Raw genomic sequence first — 19,349 nt, forward strand, 5'->3', positions numbered from 1 at the left:
ATAAAATATAAATACATTAGAGCATTAAATGCAGAAAACACTTGTAGGTGTAGTAGAAAAAAAGTTTTAAGAAATGTGGGCCATAATGCAAACAAAACGACAATGAACAAAAGTGGACTTTCCAATGTCAGTCAAACAATGATAAGAAACACAAGAATAAGAAATACAAAAATACGAAATCAAGACCAGGAACCTTTTTTGTGCAAAAAAAACAGCCTACTAATACATAAAAGTAAAACAAAAATTTGCATGTCATTTGATGTTATCAGTGAAATGTGAGCTCATGAGCTGGCGGAATTTGTCTAGATTTGTTTTAGCGTCGATGAAATTGGGAAGAGCATTCCATATATATCATCTGCATATCTGCATATATATCATCTCGTACTGACCATCGGCATAAATTGAGTGTTCCACACTGTCGCACGAACCTATCTTTTTATTCATTTATTCCTAAAACTACCAATGAATGGAATCATCTGCCGGCCTCCATTGTTAACATAACTGATACATCTGCTTTTAGAACTACTATTGAAGAATACTTTTGTTAATCTGCACTTTCTAATTTTTTTCTTGTTATTATTATACCCTGTTATCTGCACATGCTGTATATTTAGTTCCACTCCCTTCTGTAACGCCTTCGGGCCTTGAAGGTACAATAAATGAAATGAAATGAAATAACTGGATGACAGGAGAAAGCACTTACCAATTGAATGCGTTAGTACCTGGGATGCGCGATGCTTTCATGTCACCTGACGTTAGTCTTCTCTGCACGGCTCTTGTGACCAAGTTATCCATGTCCTCAGGTGTCGCTCGCATCAGAGCACTCACACCATCTCTAATTGTAGCTGCATAACTACGACACCGACTCCCACCATCACGTGCATGTCTTGCAGGGAAGCCAAACAGGTGAAGTAAGAGCTGTGCAGTGAAGACAAAAGTTCGGGTACGTGGGAGAACCTGAGCATACCTACCTTATTTATGTCGCGAAACACATCTGGATCCTTTCCTTGAGAAAAGGTCAAAGAACCCACCAGCTTGTATGGTAAACTATTAATTTAAAACAACTATACATAGTTCTGGCCAGGCATTTTCTCAATCTGTGACATTACTACGAGCTGGTCTTCAAATTTAAATGGGCCCTCAGACACTTCTTATCAAAGTAAGGAGTGCATTTGAAGTTAAAATGGACTATTTCAGAAATATCTTTCTGCAAAAAGTATTTCAATATCTTCAGAACAAGTGGCGTTATCGGAAATGAAAGGGTGCATATGACCCTGTTCTCTGTGCTTCCGTTCCTTTTACAATGCTTTGCACTGCGTAGGCTACGGCGGAGCGGGGTTACTTACAACGCTCTGCCTACTGAACGTCACCATGGCACACAGCTCAAATTTGACTTTGGATGTTCAATTATTTATTTATTTATTTATTTATTTATTTCACGTACTTTCAAGGCCCGAAGGCGTTACAGAAAGGAGTGGAGTCAAAACAAGAAGTAATGCAGTAAAAAATAAAAAATACAAACAAGTATTAACAAAAAATTTACAAAAGATATTAACAAAAGGCATTCTGAACGGCGGTTTTGAAGTTAGTAGGGTCGGTGATGAGTGCGATTGAGGCGGGAAGGCGATTCCAGTCCGTGCTTGTCCTGGGGATGAATGAGTCACTGTACCGGTTAGTACGGCACAATGGCACCCCGATTTTAAGGCTATGGTCAGTGCGGGCAGAAATATATGACGGAGGGGTAAGAAGGGTCTCTTTTAAAAGGGGGTTCAAGTGAAAAACTTTGTGAAAAAGGGAGAGACGGGAATATTTGCTGACGCCGCTACTTCCAGTTTTGGCGCACACAATGCGCCAAACATAGCCAAACACGGTTGTCCTCATTGGCGCAGCGTGCTCAGCCAGCAGATTTGTCATGGCACCTCGCAGTGCTCATGGTATCTACTATGTGCAGCAGACTGCAGCTACATGCAACTGTAGTGCCTATGCGCAGCGTTTGCTTGACAGGGCTGAAGTGCCCACTTGCATACATATGCTCCTGTCTGGCCGTACCACGTAGTGCAGACTGGCTTTGTCCTGCACCAGCTTGACCGACAGATAGTAGCCACATCCAACTTGCGCATTTTGAAGCACAGTCAATAGCTCAATATAAAGCGAAGTCTGCCAAAGCGTCTAACCAGGAGCGACCAGGAGTGAGCGTGCACTGGCAAGCGTGTGTGGGATCTGACCTTAAGTTTTGTGTGGTTCGAGGCTAGTTGAGTGTTCAAAACTAGATGAAATTACCGAGACCTGATGGCTACGACACTGATAAGCAGGGTAGCCAAAGTTTAATTTCTACGTGGGTGGCCGCGGCCGAGTGTGATGAAACAGTAGTCTGCTCCTTCTGGAAGTATGTAATTATTATCAGAATTCAAAAGCAGATGTTCACTTACATCAGCCTGTTTATTAAACTGCATCAATAAATATACACAGTAACAGTAGGAAGAAGCGTACTGATCCAAACACCCTGCTTGAGTGATGTCAGCTATTGGCCAATTGCAGCTGCCTAAAGTAATCTGCTATATTACGAAATAAAGTGTCTGGAAAATAGTGAGGAACAGGCTACTGTTGAAAGGAGAGCATTTAAGAAAGAGGGTGACCTTGCGCTCTGCTTGTGAACTCCACGCACTACACACGGCTGCAAAATTTGGCTTAGATGTTCACAGTGCTGTATGCTATCTGCGGTCTGTGTTTTTTCACCAAGCTCGAGAGGTGGTTCAAGACCTCTTTAATGTGTTTCCATAGAGTGGTATGTTTTGCATTGTCTTGCATCTTATCAAACTCCTGTTTTCCGCAAAAGTATCAATTTGAGGTTTTACTTTCACCCTTGGACTCTTTTGGACAAATATACCAATAAAGGGGTGCTGACACAAAATTTCAAAGTTGGGATAACTTGTAAGGTCGATTTCTGTGGACACACACACACATCATCTACAAAATATAAATGGCGAATGTAGCTTAAAACTATTTGAAATCAGTTTTAATGTGTGCACATAAAACCACAACACATAGCACCTCGCAACATTGACATTAAGAAAGTTGGTTTGTAAGCATCCCAGCGCATAACAACAGCAGCACTACATCACGAGTTTGTGTTGTCTGTCATCCTCAATTTTACATACTCTTGCTCGTCCCACGACCTAGCCCTTCACTGCTGCACTCCAAGTCTTCCTTGGTTATTAGTAGTACAGTGGAGTGCTCTCAGTGCCGCTGCAACAGTTTTTCTCGTGGTGGCTAAATTTCCCATGCTATCTGTGTTCACTGTGCTGCACTGGCTGCACACAGAATGCAAGTATAGCATAATGTTGAGCACATACTCAGTTGTTGACGTCTGCCCAACACATTCAGGGCTGGGTACAGCCATGCATAAATTTCCCCTTGATGGCTCTCAGCGGCGGAAGTGGACCTAGTTCGTGGACGCCACTGGACTCCGCTGAAGAGCAGCCACGTTTGCACACCTCAATTCGAGCATAGAAAAATAAAATTATTTTTTGCTTACCTCTGCTTTGCTGTACTCAACACTTACAAAAAGATAGCATTTTATTTTCTGGGTGGTTTGCTATAACACATGGCAGTTTTACTTGCCTGGTTTTTAAGAAGGAAATGCAAATTTGTCTTCGTCTACAGCAGCTGTTTCCAAGAGGGTGCTGGCATGAACGTGTGCAGCCACCTATTAGCATCTGCTAAAGGCAAAGCAGTCGTTCCAGCAGCATTGCCCCATGGGGAAAGTGGTTAATTTGAAGATGCCTATGCCTAAATGTGAGGGCCATGTCCAGTAGGGCAGTTACTCCTGTCTGCAGAAAATTGTTGCCGCTGGACAATGAAATACATATGGACAATGACGAGGGTGGCGAGGACATCACGCGGCTAGTACGTGTATAGATGGAGAGAAACAACTAGCTACAACAAATCTCTTGTGGCGGCGTTCGCGTCACCGTTTTGTGCGATCATGTGACCTGCCGCGGTTACAAACCTACTGTCTCCTCTCGTTGCTCTCTCAAATCGAAACTTGGGCTAGTCGCTACAAACAAGGCTCTAAATAATTAACCATCGTGCGCCAAAGCAAATGAGGTTTCGTACTATGATAACTGGGCCGTTGGCTGCTTATTATAGCAGAGAGGACAAGATCCAACATTTTTGTGTCAGTGCTCCTTTAAACATTACCTAGCAGTGAAACATTGTGTATTCGCCGGTTAGAGAGTACTAATTGCAGTGGGGTGAGCTTTCGTATAAGGCATACCTGCCAATACTCCAGAATTATTTATGACGTTTACGAATTCGGCCTTGTTTTTGACTTCGGGAATGCTGTGCCAAGTTTTCCAGAAAAAAATTCTGTCTGCGAGAAATATTTGCTCATTGGTCTCCGAAATTTTCGTTGGAAGATTCTTGATGATGAAAAAATGTCAGAGGGGTACTTGCTTTGAGAAAGTTCCTGAAATCAGCAGCAGCAAATTTGCTGCTAAAGTCACTGTGATATAAAAGCAATGTGTTGATTGTTAGTCTCTGCTGTTCTAAGTTTACTGCTGCTTGTCTGCTGCATCTAAAGGTAAAAGATTGTTAATGAAGTGTGTATGTATTCCTCAAAACATGTGTGCTCAGAGCAAAATTTAAGAGAAAAAAATGTATATATGTAAGAGAAAAAAACATGTTAGAATATTACACAAAGGGTGAGACTCGTAGCTGTAGTGGCAGTATGAAGTAAATGTAAGCTGGCTATAAGTAAAAATGAGCTGTTGTGCTAGGGGTCCTCTGTTTGAATCCTGCTGTCAGACAATTTCATTTATGTTTGTTAATTCAAGCCAACGTTGTTCTTAGCAATTATTACTACAACGTTTCCATATCGGGTATGTTTCAAACCTCTTTCCTGGCTTATCCAGGCGGTGGTGCACAGTCACGCTAATATTTCATTTTCAGGTTAGAGCTTTGTTATTGTTTTCCACTTATAATATTTAAATCTCAGACGAGTTAAGAGAAACGGCATGCACTGTCAATGTTTTGTTTCATGACATTTGTTTATGGGCTGCCATTCTCAAAATTCTGAGGAATAATTTTGTAAAGGATGTAAGACCTGTTAGGAGCAACTTTAGTGATAGAATGGTGTGGCAATATAGCCTGCATATACCGCATGCCATATAGCATGGCATGGCATATAGCATACATATACCTAAACATATACGGAACCTCATGGCAATGCCCTATGACGACGGAAAAAATTCACTTAAAGTGTCCATATAATTAATTCCGATCACATTAAAAAAATGTGCATCTACCCCCCATCCTCCCTCCTCGGTGTCGTGTCCAGGAATTTTGCAAGTGCAACATGACCCTAGCATGCACACTTGTCATCAAAAACTTGTTCTGTTCTTTAAATGTCAAGGCTTTAAATGGTCCACAATTGCAGCTGCTTTCATGTAAACTGACCTGTCTCCATAATTTCCAGAAAAATAAAGTGAGTGCCGAATTGCAAAACTTGTTGCTGTGTTGAGCAAGTTAGGATTGTTTCAGCACACAGCTAAATTTCAATTTCTAAACATACTTCTAATTTAAAAAGCATTTAAAAAAAGCATGTGAGGCACGAAAAGACCTTTGTCATAACGTGTGTTTGTGCGAAGGTGGTTCTGTATGCACGTACTAATATACATACAAAGGTAGCTTTCATTTCTCTCTTTATTTTTCTTTTGTATTTTTTTTACACCTGCCTTCTTTTTCCTTTCCAGTCATTCCAGAAGTCACAGACACCACCGATACCAAGTTATGGTGGGGCCTTTCAGAGGATATCTCTAGCTGCAGAAAGGTACAGTAGTATATTATTTTTATCGCCGTTAATATATTTTGAGAGCCACTGAATAGAACACATACAATATAGGCATCAGGTGCTCCCCACATATGTGTTAGTAAGACAAATTCACCTCGTTTAATAATAGTCCTTATTGTGAGTGCCAGTGATTTGTGGCAAAATTAACTTGACTGTGCCACCTTTCCGATACTCTGTGTCACTTTAGTCTGATAATAGGTGAACATCTGGTTACCATCAACCGCTGTTGATAATTCTATTGAACCCCTTTTCTGTAATAGCATCATATCAAAAATTCTGCATTTTCATGATGTAATAGCATTTCCCCCCCTTTTTTTTCTGCTTGCAGCTACATAATGGGAGCAGTCCATCAGAAAGTTTTCGGTGCTGTGAAGCAGTTCTGTCGGCAGGAGGACGCTGTGCTTGTCGAGAAGCTTAGGCAGCTTCACTCGGCCGGCTTGAGCCCCGATCAACTCGGTGTTCGAGAATCCTTCTGCTCCCCACTGCCTCGCTCAGTAAGCCTTTCTGTCGGTTATGACTGTAAGAAGCACCTCTGCGCAGTGCATTGCAATCTCGTATTAACTCGCATATCCCGTCTGTTGGTCTGGGGAAGTTAAACCCCACAACTTGATTTGATTTGCCTTTGTTGGGGACGGAGCTGCTGGACCAAACTGATTGATGCTGACTGTGAAACTTAGTGAAACTTAGGCGATGGCACCTCATAGGAATTGAATTGGGATTATAGTGCTTGTAATCATGAATTACTAAGTGTGTACAAATACTCGAATATTCAATTTCAAATTGAATAGCAAACGTACGAATAGTTTGATTTGTGAATCAAATATCTGATATTTGATTTCTCAAATATTTGATTCTTTAAATATTGGTACCTCCGGTGAATGACCCCGGCCATGGACATTGCCTTGACGTGCGCAGCGTTCCCGCGGCATGCAATCTTTATTGGTAAAAGGTTTGACCAGGCCAACTGGAACGATTGAAACGATTAACGCTACGCAAAAAGAGAGAACAACAAAGCCAGCACTTGTGGAAAGCACGGAAGCATGTGTGAAGATCGGGCGAATCAGCCACCAGAAGGCATGCTGATCAAATCGAATGCGGGAGTTCAGTGTTCACACAAGCAGATTTGCGCAGTTTCGAGCTTTCTACCCGAATGCAAGCACACAGACGAACATGGCACATGTGCTCACAGTAGTTACCGACTGCTCGACCATGGACCCAAGCGCTGCTTCAACAGCTGTCAATCTAACTGCGCACGTGATCTCGTGACCGATCACTAATCAGTCATCCGCAGCAACAGATTAGCAACAGGCTTTCCGTGATGATTTGTGGCCCGTTATCATAATGGCCGGCGGCAAATTTTTGTCACAGCTACACTATTGGCTACACTGTTCAGCCCATTAGGCCTGATTGGAACTGCGTTGTCGGGTCTTGGCGACTAAAGTTATGGTTACCGCATCTCAGATCTATTCACAATGGGACCCTCATAAAACCGACAGACCACCTCACCAACGAAAGCGAATGCACAGGCTGACTGTTGCATGTTCATCGCCATCATCTTTGTGAAATAGCGTAAGGTGGTCCCTTGTTCCAAACGCCATTTGTAGGCACACAATGGTCTCTTTTCATATCTTCATGAGGCCGATCACAAAACTAGCTTTGGATTTACATGGCGCGCTGGAAAATATCATGTGACAGCACGCTGACCCAGGGCTACAGATGAATTCATCCAGACCACAGATGGACGCAAATGAAATAGAAGAGGGGAGAGGGGGTCGGCGAATGAACTTGCCCTAGGCCTTCTAATTTGTGAACTCTTTACCAACGGCATCGATGACCGCGTGAAGTGGTGCCAAGTGACATGATGCGCATTTCCCGCATTTTTCTGTTGTGCGGATTGGCTTTAAGGAGGTGACGATAACCCACAGAAACCACCTGCCATAAAGATGGAAGAACCCTCCTGTTTTCCAGAAAACAGGAAAGCAATACCTTCTAAGCAATAAACGGTTGCCAATAAGCACAGTATGGCCCACAATTAAACTGAGAACCCCATTGGTATTTCTTCAGATTTAGAGGAAAAAAACGATTTGATTCTACTTGGCAGGCATTCTATCGATAAAACATATATTCCGGACCTTTGTATACAAACTGAGTTATCAGTGCTGTCATACTAGTTTGGTGTTTCCTTTAAAAAAAATTAAATTATGGGGTTTTACGTGCCAAAACCACTTTCTGATTATGAGGCACGCCGTAGTGGAGGACTCCGGAAATTTCGACCACCTGGGGTTCTTTAACGTGCACCTAAATCTAAGTACATGGGTGTTTTCGCATTTCGCCCCCATCGAAATGCGGCCGCCGTGGCCGGGATTCGATCCCGCGACCTCGTGCTCAGCAGCCCAACACCATAGCCACTGAGCAACCATGGCGGGTGGTGTTTCCTTTCATAAGAGTAGAGCATACTGTACATCTCTATCTATAGGTACCTAACAACCTAGCAAGATATTTATTAAGTAATGTGTTTAGCCTCCTGAGCATGTGGAGCACTGTTATTTTTCCACAAAATTTAGAAGCCTAAAAGCTTGTGTTAAATTTTCTGATATTCACTATTTGATTTGATATTTGGCTTATTTTTCTTGATTCAATTTGATATTCGATTCGAAATCTACTATTTGGTATTTGCACAGCCACATTAATTACCTCTTCATTTTTAGTAACCTCGTCTGTATAATTGTTTGCTGCTATTCTGGTCATCTTTCCAGGTGGTGGAACTTGCCTCACTGGACTCGAAGATGACACCTTTAGAGAAGCTTTGGTGTTTAAAGACCACTCTGGTAATCAGTTTTTTCATGTTAAATGCTCTTGTAACATGTTTTGTAAGAGGTAACATATGCACATATATAACATGTATCTTGAAAACACAAGCTCAAGAGCAAAGGTTAGAAAGAAAAATGTGTATCCTGAAAGATCTACAGAGTGCCCTTAACTATGGTTTTAGCGGCATTAAATTTTTAAAATTAAAGCAATTTACTTGCAATCTCTTTATGTTTACCATATGAGTGTTAGTCAGATGGATGACCTTTCTATATGGAGTAATTTGTGCAGTGATATACGCAATGAACTTATTTTTTTTTAAATTGGCTTCTAAATGATTAATCTGAGAGTGCTAAAGCATTTGGGCAGTTGACGACTGTTCTCAATATTATCTGACTGCTTGATCACATTTTGAAAAATGGAGTTCCTGCGGGAGGTACTCTAACAGAGAACAGTAAAATATGGTTCTGTCGTTATGTTTTCTTTCCAGGCCACCCTGCCTGTACAGAAATTGAGAGTAGCCTAAAATTAAGTAACTATGCATGGCTGGGGGCAAATTTGCCTTTTAGTTTTCTGTTTAAAGTTATTAATAAAATCAAGCGCTATGCCATGTGTTCCAAAACCTGGAACAAGGTAAATTCAGAAAAGTGACTGTAAAATTACTTCCTAATGTTTTGTTGGTGTTGTAGTGTGTAATCCTCTGTTATTTGTTGCAGAAAATGCTGTCAGAGGAAATTTATGACTCTACTGCATACAGCTGTGCCCGTCTGAAAAATCCTAATGGTAAGGCTTTTGTGCAGTCTTTTGTAACATTGAATTGTAAAAAATTGGTAAAGTACAAAGAATGTTCAATCTCTTTGTCTATCTCTTTCCCAGGCAGCTCATAGTAGGCCTTATCAATTCTAGTTTATTTTTGAACTTATTCTGTTATCTTTTTGTGAAATGCTGTCCTTCTAAAGCATTTCTATCTTGCTGAATTAATATTTCCTATGCTTAAAATCCCTAGAAATGCTCTAGTCCGAACAAAAGTTTCTTGTCCCATCAATAAACTAAAATTATACTTGTGTTAATTTTAATCGTCTGTTGTACAGACCACAAATGGGATATTCAAGGATGCTACCCTTTGGTCAGTTGGCCGGTCTGTCATTGAAAAATGATGCAGAACAGAAAAAGGATCATCACTTTCGGGCAATATTCACATGCATCATTTTTCAGTTGATCGCCATGTGCTCTAACCGCTGAACCACGGCACTTTTGCTAAACTGATTGAATACTAGTAGTAGTTATGCAGCGTTACGCCCATGTGCTAAGGCACTTAGATGTCCCACTTAATGTGTGCTTCACAGAAAACTAGACCTTAGCGTTGCAAGTGTTGGGACACTACGCACTGAAACGGATTGGTAGACGTGATGAGGCACCTCACTTTGTGCATACTTTGCAGAGGATTAGAGTATGACGTTGCAAGCACTGGGACGTGATGCGTGACATGGAAAAAGTCATGTTTCCTTCCTGTGTGCCCCAGCCATGGGCCACATTCTGGTTTATAATTTCGCGGACACCACTTCCACTGGATGGTGATTGGCTAAGCCAGTGGGCTGTAGTATACTATTGCTCCAGTGATATGTGATACTGAACGCTACTTAATGCAAAGGCAAACGTGTCGGCAAAGCCAGGGTCCTTGAATACTTTTCTTCTGGTCACGAAACACTTGTGTGACGCGATGGGAGCTTTTCATTTAGCACACGCAGTGGACACACCACGACGCTGGCGCAAGTAGAAGGGCATCGCAGGAGATGCCGGTTGGACACCACGTCTGTTCTGTGCCTACGCCTGCTTTTGCGCATGGGCCGACTGCCGTTGTTGACGTGTGAGCATTGTCGGAACAATATGTAAATCGCCACCCCATTTCTGAAATGCGTTTCATCTCAAGGTTGGCTTGCATCTGTAACTCTGACCTAATTCAGAATTCAAAATGTGCACTTGGGACTACTCTATCGTTGAAATCTGGCTAAAGAGTGATTGCACATTGCTCTTTTATGTAATTACGTGTTAAAGGCCTGTGTTGCTGTTTTCGGTTGCTTGCGTTTCAAATTTTGCACTGTATATTTCTCCCTGTGTGGTGACAGCACGATTCATGATAGCGACAATGCGTAACGTTTGCCGTGTGCCTGTGTGTCGTTCCAAGGGTGACTGATTAACTTAACTCACTAACTAAACTAATACCTATTTAAGTATACTAATGAAATAACTAAGCTTATTAATTAACAAAACTAATTTCATACCTAATAATGAACTAAAATACCTAACAAAAGTCACCAAATACTGAAATGAACTAAGTAATAACTAACATTAATAGTTAACAAGGCTAATGAATTCTAATAGCTAAGCTAAGCAACTAATGACTGACAACCTAAAATATTCAACTGAGCAAGCAAATGACTAATTAGCTAAATTAACTAATTATCTAAGTGGCAAACAACCAAGCTCACTTATAACTAATATGACTAGCTGAAATAAATATAACAAAAAAATAATTACCCACCTAACAACTAAGTTTGAACTAAGCTAACTAAAAAAATAAGCTGACAAGACTAACTGGACTAATTGCCTAATAACTAACCTTACTAACTAAAGTAAATAACTAACCAACTAAACAAACTATGTAGCTTATAACTACTTTAACTAAGTAACCTATCTAAAGAAAATGACTATCCTACTAATATAAGTTTGTACAAAATTATCAAAATCATTTCAGGGTCCCTTTAAAAACTGAGCAAAGAGCGATGGAATGAAGAACGTTAGGTGTAATGTTAACATACAGGAAGAGAGTGCAATGAATCGAAGTGCAAACGGAGATAGCCAATCCAATATTCTAATTGACATTAAGAGAAAGAAAATGGAGCTGGGCAGGTCATGGAATCCGTAGGTTAGATAACCGGTGGGCCATTAGGGTTACACACTGTGTGCCAAGAGAAGGGAAGCGCAGTCGAGGATGGCAGAAAACCAGGTGTGGTGATGAAATTAAGAAATTTGCAGGCACTAGTTGGAATCGGTTGGTGCAGGACAGGGATAATTGGAGATCACAGGTAGAGGCCTTTGTCCTGCAGTGAACATAAGATAGGCTGATGATAATGATGATGGCTAGACTTGCTAACCAAGTCTAACTAGATTATCTAACAAACCAGAGAATAGTCTAAATAGAAGCAGCTGATTGAAACATTTTGTGGAAGGAATGCTATGAGGGGGTAGGGGCATGTCAATTACACAATACCACTGTGTATAATGAACACGTTGCACGCTGGATTATTTTGCCAGAAGTTCCCATTGAACGTTCACCCTGGAAACATGCTGAAATAGATAATGATGTTTATTACGCCACTTTGAAATGAGTTAAGGACAAATAATCACCTAGCCTGCTTAATTTCAGCAGGTTTTAATACATCTATCATTGTCAAGTCGTTTCCCTATGTGATCTCGATCTTAACTTTTGTATTTAAAACCTCTATCACTATGTTGTACCGTTATCTACACTTGCAATGACTCCAATTCTGTCAATCTTTTCCCTAGTTGTAGAATAGGTGTGGGAGAGGCCAGAATCTTTGGTGCCACCTCCTGTTCCTAAACGAAACTTTCGGGAGGTTTTGTAACCAGAGGAAAAGTATAGAAGGTCCCTGGTGAAAGCAATCGGCTCAGAATATGACTCCAGATTCTTTGCGTGATGGATAATAAATGTGAAACACTTGTCAGCGGGAATCTCAGTGCCTCTACATGTTGTAGTATCATCACGTGCATGTTGCTTTACTTTTTTGCCAGTGACAATATTTTACTGGATTATCACTTTCATCAAGTTATTGTTCGTTGCTGGATGCCTAAGGTATCCGAAGTTTCTTTAATGCTGTTGCAGATTGTATTGAAGAAGGCTTTTATGGTCAGATTGCATGCTTGGTGAGGATACTGTTGTACAGCTCTCAAAGAGGTTAATAATCTCATGGGAGTAAAGACCGGCACAACGGGCAGCGCCGTGTTGCAGAGCACAGTTATAGAAGCGTTAACAGCAGGTGTGTGGGCACAGAGCATACTAGTGTCGTAGCATCATGTGCTAAGCTATTCCTGCAAGTTCCTTGTAGCCCCAGCAGCTTATCCAATTCCATCACAAACAGAAATGCACCCATGGCCACCTGTGCTCAAAATGGTTATAGTAAGTGGTTGCAAAGAATATATGTGCTGACAAATAGCAGGGGCTACGCCGTATTCATTGGAATAGCCTAGCAGACGGTGCTCGTACACCAGGAAGTTCTGGGTGCATGCGCCTGTGCTCGCTACTTTCACAGGTACACTCCATAACTTGGCACTGACTGTTGTGACAATCGATGCTCCTGTGAGATTATTAAAAATATCTGAGAGCTGTGCATTCTCGAATCTATGTGAGCACCAGGGATTGTCTGAAATGTATAGTGATGCATGTAGTATTAACAGTGGACGGACTTTACACGTCAGTTCAGATGCGACAACCTACTCTGATTGCTGCTGTCATTGTGATTTGAGTGTTGCTTTTTTTTGGCTGTAAGTTCACGCAGTATAGAGTTCAGTTTTAAGCTCACAGTTTTAGCACTTTCTGGCTCTTCACTGTCGCTATAAAGTGTGACATTAGGGTGCAACACTTTGGAAAAGAGGCAAGCACATTTTGAAGTGCTTGTGTTATGCATTTGTCAAAGCAAACATGGGTTTCTATCGGCTATCACTTGCCATTACATCTCATTTGCTCTCGACTGCAAAAAGCACCATAAGGTTTTCTGCTTTCTTTTCTAATGCTCTAGCTAAACTTCTCATTACTCTATTGAGGCAACGCTTGTTTCATTGTCAACTGTTTCCTGATTTAGCTCACTGCACTTGCTGTCCAACGCAACCTCTGTACCACTCTTAAACAAGCTCTCGAGATGGTAATAATAATAGTACGAAAAACTGTGTTATGGTATCTTTAGAGCTTGTGGTTTAGTGGGCAGTATGATCGTATTAGAATCCAGCAGTATTGTCTAAGGTGAGAAAGCAAGATTAAATGGACTGGCTCACAGCATGTGTGGTGTGCTGTGTATGTGTATGGCCATCCAAAATTGAAATCAACTATGTACATGACTAGTCATGTGTTCTGTGCTATTCCTACATCAATGTCAGAGTAATTGACGTTTAGGTTGTGTTAGAGACTGCCATTTGCTATCTCTTTGTATGTCTGACATGTCACAGTTGAGTCATGCGGAGCTGTTGGCTTCTGCTAGTATGTTCTTTAAATTACTCCATGTTTGAATTGAGAGAGTTGTTTGACATGTGTAGATGCTTTTTAATGTTTCTCAAAACAGCAGAGTTAGAAGGCAGGTTGCTTGACTTGTCTAATGTGATTCCTTATGCTTACGCTGGCCTTTGCTAACACAGATTTCTTTTTCAATACAGAGCAACTGCACCTGACATCTGATGATCTGATTCCAATCCTGGCCTGTTTGATTGTCAGATGCAAACTGTCCTATCTGGAAAGCAACCTCTACTACATCCAAAACTTCAGCTGGAACCTCCCAGAGAAAGACATGCTCGGGTAATTTTGGTCATTTCATGTACCGTGAAATCATGAGTCAGTGGTAGTGGAAATTGAATGCTTTGACTAATTCAGTCTTCCGACGAGAACATATATAGGCAAAATGACAGTGTTTGGCTGAATTTTATTTGCACGGTGGCTTAAAGGCCAGCTGCAATAGAATGTCACTTCAGCACAGTTTGTTAAAGGGATACAGAATAAAAATCAAAGAATATAGAGAAAGCCCCACAATTGCATTCCTAAGACACGATTGCTATAGTATATAGTCATTATTCGGGTTACTTTTGAGCAGATGGCTTTATTTTTGACTCTCTATGAGCGGCCACCGCGTCACTCACAAATCGCTCCCGACAACAAGCCGGCGGATCTGACGTCACACCTACCCTCAGCAGCCGCGGAGTGAGCTGGCCGGCTGCGCAGTTTTGTTTTCCTCGCGCTGCGCAGTGCAAAATGCAAAGTCCTAGGGAGAGCGATAGCATGAGCGGAACTTATGACTCCGACTTGGATGAGCGGCCTACTGAACGACCACGAATGATAAAGGCGTATGCCTATGATCCGTCTGCGTCGTCAAGCGAAATTGACGACGACCGGCCGCAGCAGTCCCCTTCCGCGGTGCCGAGAGAGTCTGGACCAGCAAAGTGGTGTTTACACTGTGCATTCCATGTACACGCGTTCGCCTCGGGAGATCAGTAGCGGCATCATAGGTGGAAACCAGATATAAACGCGGTTCCTGCGGCTCGGATCGCAAGCTCGCACCTGTCACGAATGAGTTAGCGAGACCAGAGGCGCATGCCTCATTGACAGTATTGCATCCGTGGCGGTGAGCCCAGCGTGATTCATTCACGCAAACGTTTTGCCATGTTTGGCTTCAACAGAGCGAGGACGCTTATGCCTCAGGCTATGCAATGTCAGGCGACGTAAGGAATTTACTCTGCATTCTGTGCAAAGCGGCTTGCTCCGCCCGCTTGGATGGGTAGCTGCTAGCGCGTAAAACATGAAAGCCACCAATGCACAATACAGGTGCCGTGAGTACACACTGTACAAAAAAAAAGAAAACATAGAAATCGTTGAAGATATTGACGCGTGTAGACCTCCCTTTACCTACACCATTGGAGCAGGTGTGGCTGGCGGTGTGAGCATAACAGTCGGCTGCCGACTCTCGCGCGGCAGGTGCTTGATGCGCGCAAGTAGCTGTTTTGAGAATAGATGCGATGAAGCAACGGGTGAGGATTGAAGCCAGGCTTGTGCAGTGACTCAGTGACTGAAATGCGCCTCTGTAAGCAGGGGACGTCTTGTTATTCACGGAGTGAACGAGTACGTGCGCAGCGGTTTCAGCGTCCCGTTGTTTCATCGCAGCCGAGCACTCCTTCCCTTGGTGCACACGAGATGGCGCCACCAGTCTGATGTCAGCGAATTTTTTTTCGTCAGCCGTGGCTTCAGACGATGCGGATTTCGATTCATTCTGGCAGAATTGGCCAAACATCTGGCTCAGAACGTCGTACAAACGACAAATTATGGTCAAACGGCACCTGTGCGCAAAACTACAGCGTGAACAAGTACGCGAGAAAAAGACTACCGCTGCCTGCCGTTTTCACATGCTTACAGCAGACCCTTGGCATTTTGCGGCGTTGACACGGCTGCTCCACACATCAAACCACAAATCCACGAGATGAAAGACGAGGTTTTCGAACAGATCACACGAGGAAGCGGTACGAATAGGGAGGTCGAACAAAGAAAGCGCGTTGCTGCAAATGTCAACTCGCCCCTTCGCGCGCTCAGTGTGGACGATCGCTCGCAATGGGCCTCGAGGTGGGTAAGCGTGACGTGACATCCGGTTTTGCCAAAGCTTTCGGAGGAGGCCGGTAGGTGCTGTGATTTGAGAAATAATCATTAAAATAATTACTTTTCGCTCACTTCTCCTCAGAAAGAGTGTTGTTTTGGTCGCTCTCGGTTCGACAGCTATCACTGGACACAGAAATCTCGGCGACAAATTTTTTATTCACTATCCCTTTAATCCCTTTCTAGCCCGTTGTCACCATTTTCCTACATACTGAATCTGAGCTGCTAAATGCGAACGACAGACCTAAGTGAGATCAAGCCTTTTTGGGTATGATGTGGAGTCATCCAACAAAAACATGTTGGCGTGTCAGCGTGTTTGACTGAGAAAGCAATGCTCTGCACGCATTGTTTCCAAGAGGCTCCAACAAACTGACAAAGCCGCATCCATTCAAACTCAAAAATTGCAGTCATCATCTCTGCAATACTGGCACATTTACAGGCTGCCATAAAATGTCCGATGGTTAGCCTGCCAATTCCGTATCAGTGCAATGTGCAAATCTGTGGATTGTTATGTTGTGCTAGGTGCCCATTTTGGTATTTCGTAAAGAGCCCACAGATATTGTGCTGAGGTAGCAAATGGTATGAAACAATTTTGGATGTTCTCACAAAGAAGTATCTTTAAGTGCAATTAAAAAGGTTTATTTTTTCGTAATAATTTAGGCTAAAAGGCTAAAGAGTACTGACAGGACATTTATGACTCATCATTTTCTTTGCGATTTATACGATGGTTCAAACACACCCTATAAATACCCCTAGAAAGACTGGCAAGCGTCGGAGCACAAAAAAGAATAATTACTTAATGATAATACAATAATACTTGTTTCTACAACACAATTTCAGTTTCAGTACTCAGGAGATAGATGTTTCACAATGTCATGATACACTGGCTCACTTTGTTGTTTTGTTCTCCCAGACGAGCCTTAGAAGATGGAATGGTTAGGTCAGGCCTAAATAACAAGAAAGAAACTCGTTACATTTATTTTCAGGAAAGGGTAGTTAGGTAGCTAAATAAGGGAGAGAATTGGGAATGTATGATCTCATTCAAGTTACCATTCCGTCTGCTGTTCATGATCACTCTTTACGAGTTCCCGTCGTAGGAAAGGTGGTGGTGCGGTTGCTAGCCCCTTAGCACCCATGCAATAGTAATCAAAATCCCACTCGCAGATGCTGTGCCGATTCACTTTCTTGGAAACTGTTGTCCATTGTTAACAACCAGTATTAAACTTTTTGTGGAACTTGGGCAGTGCTATTTGAAATCACCCACGGCATCTTTGTTCAGCATTTGCAGGGCAGTTCGTGGGTGATCACCACTGTCCCCCTCATAGCCGTGGCCTCTGCAACCACTCTCTTAGCTCGACTAGTGGTTTTTTGCCAGGGGTGGCCACCCACTGTGAACACATGCACTCACGTACGCTAACACAAAACTGGTGCTGAAAGGTCACTGCCACACTCGCAAAATTTCTGAAGGCCTCCTGTGCCGAAGAGCATTGAGGGCAAAAATACAGTATACATATGAAGCAGCGACCAGGCACGGTCAACTCAGGTCAGGCCAAGTCTGGGTTGTACATCAATTCTGGCAAGCAGTAATGATCCTGCTTTTTTTTAGTTTCAGTATGGCGAACCTGCATTCTCATGAGCTATTTTTGATGCACCCATTCTCGTTTTGCACACAATATACTGCACTAACCTTTCTTTGTAGCTACACTACTACTGCTATAGGTATGTTTTATGCTATGCAATATTTCACTGCAGTTGGCCTATAAGGTGAATTGTTCAGCCTGTTCATGCCATGTTAAGATTGCTAACCATTTCAGTTCTGCTGCAAACGTTTCACGCACTGCATGGTTTATGGTGTCAACACCCCTCATTGTCTGTGCCTTTCCAATAGGCTGTGGTTTTAAGTTCTATTTTTGTCATTGATTTCCATGTATTTTGTTCAGGTACACCCTGGTTACCTTCCAAGCTGCTAAGGAATTTCTAAGGTTGCAGGACACTTCACATCTGCAACCATCACAGACAGGCATGAGGCGAGAGGTACGGAACTTGCTGTGCAAGCTATATTAAAGAGGAAAATTTGTCTAAAGACGCACTCCAATTCCTCTAATTAAATATGTGGGAAAGGTACAGATGCTTTCATGTGGCACCTGCTGAACTGGTTTGTATAAATAAAATTTTGTGCATTTAACAAAAAAAATTGTGTTCTGCCATCTGTGCAAGTCAAAATATTGATTTAGGCTGTCAAAAAGGAGCAAGAAAAATTTGGTCAATTGAAAGAAAGAAAAGAAATAGACATAATTCTAGTGCTAAGGTTACAAACTCACTCTGTATGAAAATGATTTATCAGTTTTGTAAACCACGTTACTTGACCATTCAAAGCTGACAAATATAATGTATCAATATACAGTTTATGCAAGACAGGTGCTTCATTGATGCAACATTTGCAGGATTTCTGTCTACAAATTATATATGTTTATATTTTATAATTTTGTATAACTTTTGTCTGCTTTTGTTGTCTTAGCTGATGCAACTTACAATATTGTAATTTGTCTGTTTTCATTGCACGTTATAGGCTTTTAGAGTTAATGCTTCATATTCCTGAATATTAAACAAATATATGTGTATATATTGGAGGACCAAGATAAAACATCAGCAGCCAGGGAGTCAAGAAATGTTTTTATATGTATATATGCAACAAAGTTTGTTCAAATCATTCCTTCAGTGACCAAATGAAAGAATTTCTGCATTTAGCATTTACTTGTTTGATTCTGTTTTTTCACAATGCCTCAGATACCGTGATAACAAAATTTTACATTATTTTATTAGGGAAGCTCAGAGGTACAGATGTCTCTGTATTAACTGCTCTTTGTATAAGTGCGCTTGTACATTGGAATCTCAGTAAGCAGAAATCGCTTAAACGGCATAGCAGCTTGGGCTTTTTGGTTTTCCATCCTGGTGTTAACAGCGCAAAACGTAGATGAGGCAGGAGACGAGAAGACGACACCACAAGCGCTGTGGTGTCGTCTTCTCGTCTCATGCCTCGTCTACGTTTTGCGCTGTTAGCACCAGGCTTAAACGGAACTGCCTCTTAAATGGAACACCATCCTCATGGTTGGTTGGTTTTGTATTCATGCATTTGTATTCAGCTTTGTCTCTCAGCAAATGGAACTCCTGATAAGTGGAACCAATTTCCCTGGTTCCTTGAAGTTCTGTTTACCAGAACCATGTCTAAGCACAGGCGTGTGCCTACTTTCATCGGTGCTTTTGCAT

At 42.0% G+C, this 19,349-nt stretch overlaps 1 protein-coding gene across 2 annotated transcripts in view; it reads left to right on the forward strand.

Moving 5' to 3' along the window:
* The window catches only part of LOC139056124 (ankyrin repeat domain-containing protein 27-like), a 44,305-nt gene that overhangs the window by 14,614 nt on the left and 10,342 nt on the right, over nt 1-19,349 (forward strand). For both annotated transcript variants that reach the window (XM_070534020.1, XM_070534021.1), the window contains exons 9-14: nt 5,754-5,830; nt 6,180-6,345; nt 8,608-8,679; nt 9,376-9,442; nt 14,105-14,243; nt 18,023-18,116. In XM_070534020.1, the coding sequence (XP_070390121.1) occupies nt 5,754-5,830; nt 6,180-6,345; nt 8,608-8,679; nt 9,376-9,442; nt 14,105-14,243; nt 18,023-18,116 (615 nt within the window). The remainder of the gene's footprint in view (nt 1-5,753; nt 5,831-6,179; nt 6,346-8,607; nt 8,680-9,375; nt 9,443-14,104; nt 14,244-18,022; nt 18,117-19,349) is intronic.

This window comes from Dermacentor albipictus, chromosome 2 (genome assembly GCF_038994185.2).
Source record: "Dermacentor albipictus isolate Rhodes 1998 colony chromosome 2, USDA_Dalb.pri_finalv2, whole genome shotgun sequence".
Classification (NCBI taxonomy): Eukaryota; Metazoa; Arthropoda; class Arachnida; order Ixodida; family Ixodidae; genus Dermacentor; species Dermacentor albipictus.